A 3,595-nucleotide genomic window follows, 5' to 3' on the forward strand; every position below is an offset into this window, starting at 1 on the left:
TGACAGCTTTTCTTCGAGCGAGTCTCTATCAATTTCATGCCACACACATACATAGAAACGAACTTGCAACAAGCTTAACAACGCCAGACAGCTCTCAGCTTTGGTGCAGGTGCCGCCGCCTGCTCTGACTAAATTTTTGGGCCGAGTTGTTATGCTTGACATTTGATTTTTGCTTCACTTGCCGCAAATCACACAAACATGCAACATTTTGTTGCTGCCACAGTTAGTGCATGTGTAATTGACTCTTCGTTGGCATACAAAATATTTTCTGGTTACCTCTCTCTACATTCTGATACCTTGACACACTGGGCTGCGGCTTTTGGTTGCACTTGTATGTGTGGCAACAATAAAGAACAAAATTCTATGGAAAATTTCGTTATTAATTAAAAACTATATTTCAAATTTACCTTTTGCCGCCACTTATTGAATGGAATATAATAACTAATACTATATTATAACTATTTTCATATTTGCATTTCTCACATAAATAGAAATTGATTTGTATGGCTTTTGTCGCTTCTGAGAATTGCCGAGCACTAACAAAAATTTATACTACGAATTTAAATGTTGCTTGTTTGTCGAAATTCTAAGAAATAAAACAGAGCTAAAATTCGCTTCTGAGTATAGAAATAATAATTAAAATGAATATTTATGCCAGTCAAATTTATTATGTAAACAAAAAATGATTTTAAACATTTTTGTTTTGTTTAGTTACGACGTCCGCCGCGCCTGCCGAAGCGACCACCACGACCGCCGAAGCCACCGCTGCGTCCACCGAATCCACCGCGTCCACCGAATCCACCACGTCTGCCACCGCGTCCACCTCTGCGGCCACCTCTGCGTCCATGGTGATGCCTATGAGGTCCACGTGGACCGCGTCCACCACAATCGCCAGTGGTTGACTCTACTTCTTCAGTCTCAGTATCGTCTCCTTCATCATCATCATCTTCATCAACGGGAGCTATGGTCGATACCTCATCGTCCTCAACATCCTCATCATCATCCGTAGGAGGAACAACAGCAAGGCAATCAGCATGTTCAAAATTAACGGCATTCGTGCAGTCAGTGCAATCGCCATTGATCTCATCAGTGCAGGCTGCAGCGTTGCTCAATGGCACATAGGCCACAAGTATGGCCAAGAAGGCGCAGCTAAGCATCAAAGTCTTGGTATTCATTGTTGTTAATTCACTTTCAACTTTATCGAATGATAAATTAAGCTTAACTGCTCGGCTTTTTATAGTAGAATTTCAAGCTAGCATTTTTTTTTTTGGCAAGTTTAGACAGCTGTGCGGCTTCTAAGACGTCACAGTCAAAGTGATTGGAATTTTGAAAGACGTTTGTTTAAACAGTTGTAAATATGCAAGCTAAGACGCATGAAAGTTAAACAATAGAATATTTCAATTGTTTACATTTCATGCTTTAAGTTTAACTAGACGAGCTCTTTTCAAATTTACGCTTTTTGGGGTTTTTCTTTTAACTGTTAATGTTGCTGGGCGCATAACTAAAATGACATCAATAACACTGGGCAACAAATGAAAAAACTTATTAACTATATTTAAAATTCATAAACAATTGGTACCAACACATTCTTATTCATTTTAAAACAAAAAGTTACCAGAAATTCCAGAAATTACTAAAAAAAGATTTAAAAAGATCTAATGAAGTAAAAGAAATAAAAGAATATTTTTGAACTTTAACAAAAAAAACAAAAAAAAAAAAAAAAAAAAAAAAACTCCCCCCCCCCCCCCCACATCAAGGTAAACCAAACAAATAAACAAAAAAAAGACTTCATGGCAAAAAAAGTGAAATCAATTTTTTAAAAATATTCGCAGAAATCATTGCGACATAAAGGTTTGAGGCATGTGTACGGAAGGTAAGCCACAGTCTAATAATGCACACGCTAACGCTCTATTCTCACAGCATGGAAAACACGAAAAATAGTATTGCATTATAAGTAAGAGTATTATAAATAACATTTCTCGTTATGTTCAGAAAGTCCAGATTCTCTTTAATGTCATTTATAAATGCAAATATTTAATTTAATCTGCTTACCAACTTGACATAAGGTAATTAGTAAACAAAGCCAAAAATGCAATTGTATTACTAATATAAAACCATGTTGTGCTGCCTGGATATAGATATATTATGTGGCAGTATCTGGAATAAATGTTCTTCGTTACTGTTGTTGGGAAAAATTATAAACCAACTACACAGAAATAGGCAGGATATGCATCAAAAACAATAGGTGCATAGAAGTATGTATATTATCATGATTTTTTCATATGTGCAAACAACAAAGAATTTAACAAAATTAAATCCAAGAGCTATAGTAAAGAGTGAAGGACGGTAAATGTAAAATGATTTGAACTAAAAAATTAAAGAAATTTAATGATACTTCTGCTATAGGAAAAGAAAAATAAACAGTATATATAATAATTAATAATTGATTTAAAGCATATTAGCATTGCATACTATATATGTATATAAATTTATCTGCATTTGCTTTCATTTCATAGTAGTAGTAGTCGTAATAGCATAGCTGTGTGTATATAGTAGTATATGATATAAAATGGAGGTCATGTTCTTTGACATTAACTTTAGATAATTAGAATTAACTTACTTCAATAATGAAGTTTTTCAATGCAACTTAAGTTGTCAACTCTGCAGCTTCGCAATGCCAAATTTGTAGCACAGTGTGCGGCAGCTACAATTTTTGGACAGCTCTTAACATGCGATTTACAGTTGGAAGCAAGACATTGACTAATAACTTATTTATGAAGAGCCGGGTTTATTGTTATGTCTATGACCCAAGCAGAGGCAACAATAAATACACGCTAAACTTTTCAATATTGATAAACTTTTTCTGCAGTTCACACACAGACACAGAGACAGACGCAAAAAAGCACAAAAAAAAATGAAAAAGATGAAGACGAAAAAACAAACGGCACAGGCGCTTCCGTTGTCCGCCATAACACCGGAAATAGCTGCATGCAACACACACAGAGACAAATGCCATTTACAATTTTTGTACATAAAGCCGCTTAAGCAGCACTCTGCCAACCTTCAGCCCCCACCCCCACTCTACGCCCATGGACATGTAATTTGTTTTTATGTCTGCCCATATACGTGAGATAACGCGACGAATATCTTTTTTTTTTTTTGCTTGCCACACAACTTCGATTAACATTGGCAACACCTCAAAGGACGTGTGGGGCATGTGGCAAGCTCAAACAACAAGTGGCAGACACGGCCCTGGCCGTGAATTCCATACATAATGTTCTGCCTCTCTCTCTCTCACACACTTTGGCGCTGTCTTTTTTTTTTGGCTCCAGCATAAAGTGAAAAATATCCTTGCCGCGTTGTGTTGCATTTGAAATATAAAATAAAACAGTATGCGGCAGCGACGGCGACGACGGCGGCGGCAACAAGCGTATTGAACTTTTGCTCACTGAGTGCGCATAAAACAGTCAGAGCAAGAGCAAGAGGAAGAGCGCGAGCCTGGGAAAAAGTTTTGAAAAACTGCGAATGGGTTTGGCCTTAGGAACTGCCAAACAGAAAGAAAAAAATAAAATATATATAAATTACAGCAGTGTGA

General features: G+C 36.6%; 1 protein-coding gene across 1 annotated transcript; it reads right to left on the bottom strand.

Annotated features, from left to right (window-relative positions):
- Positions 1 to 707: 707 nt before the first annotated feature.
- On the bottom strand, positions 708 to 1,175 carry LOC108600766 (H/ACA ribonucleoprotein complex subunit GAR1-like). The gene is made up of 2 exons (XM_033294871.1): positions 990 to 1,175; positions 708 to 917 (listed from the first exon to the last, which is right to left on the bottom strand). The coding sequence occupies exons 1-2, from the start codon at positions 1,173 to 1,175 to the stop codon at positions 708 to 710; spliced, it is 396 nt and encodes a 131-aa protein (XP_033150762.1).
- Between the last annotated feature and the right edge of the window lie 2,420 nt (positions 1,176 to 3,595).

The sequence above is a fragment of the Drosophila busckii genome, unplaced genomic scaffold, assembly GCF_011750605.1.
Source record: "Drosophila busckii strain San Diego stock center, stock number 13000-0081.31 unplaced genomic scaffold, ASM1175060v1 hic_scaffold_57, whole genome shotgun sequence".
Lineage (NCBI taxonomy): Eukaryota > Metazoa > Arthropoda > Insecta > Diptera > Drosophilidae > Drosophila > Drosophila busckii.

What these genes read in the sequence shown, in the direction of transcription:
- LOC108600766 (XM_033294871.1), bottom strand. Translation starts at nt 1,175, where the DNA reads ATGAATACCAAGACTTTGATGCTTAGCTGCGCCTTCTTGGCCATACTT. An exon ending in CTACGGATGATGATGAGGAT is followed by an intron (nt 918 to 989) that starts GTTGAGGACGAT and finishes GACGATACTGAG; the next exon opens with ACTGAAGAAGTAGAGTCAAC.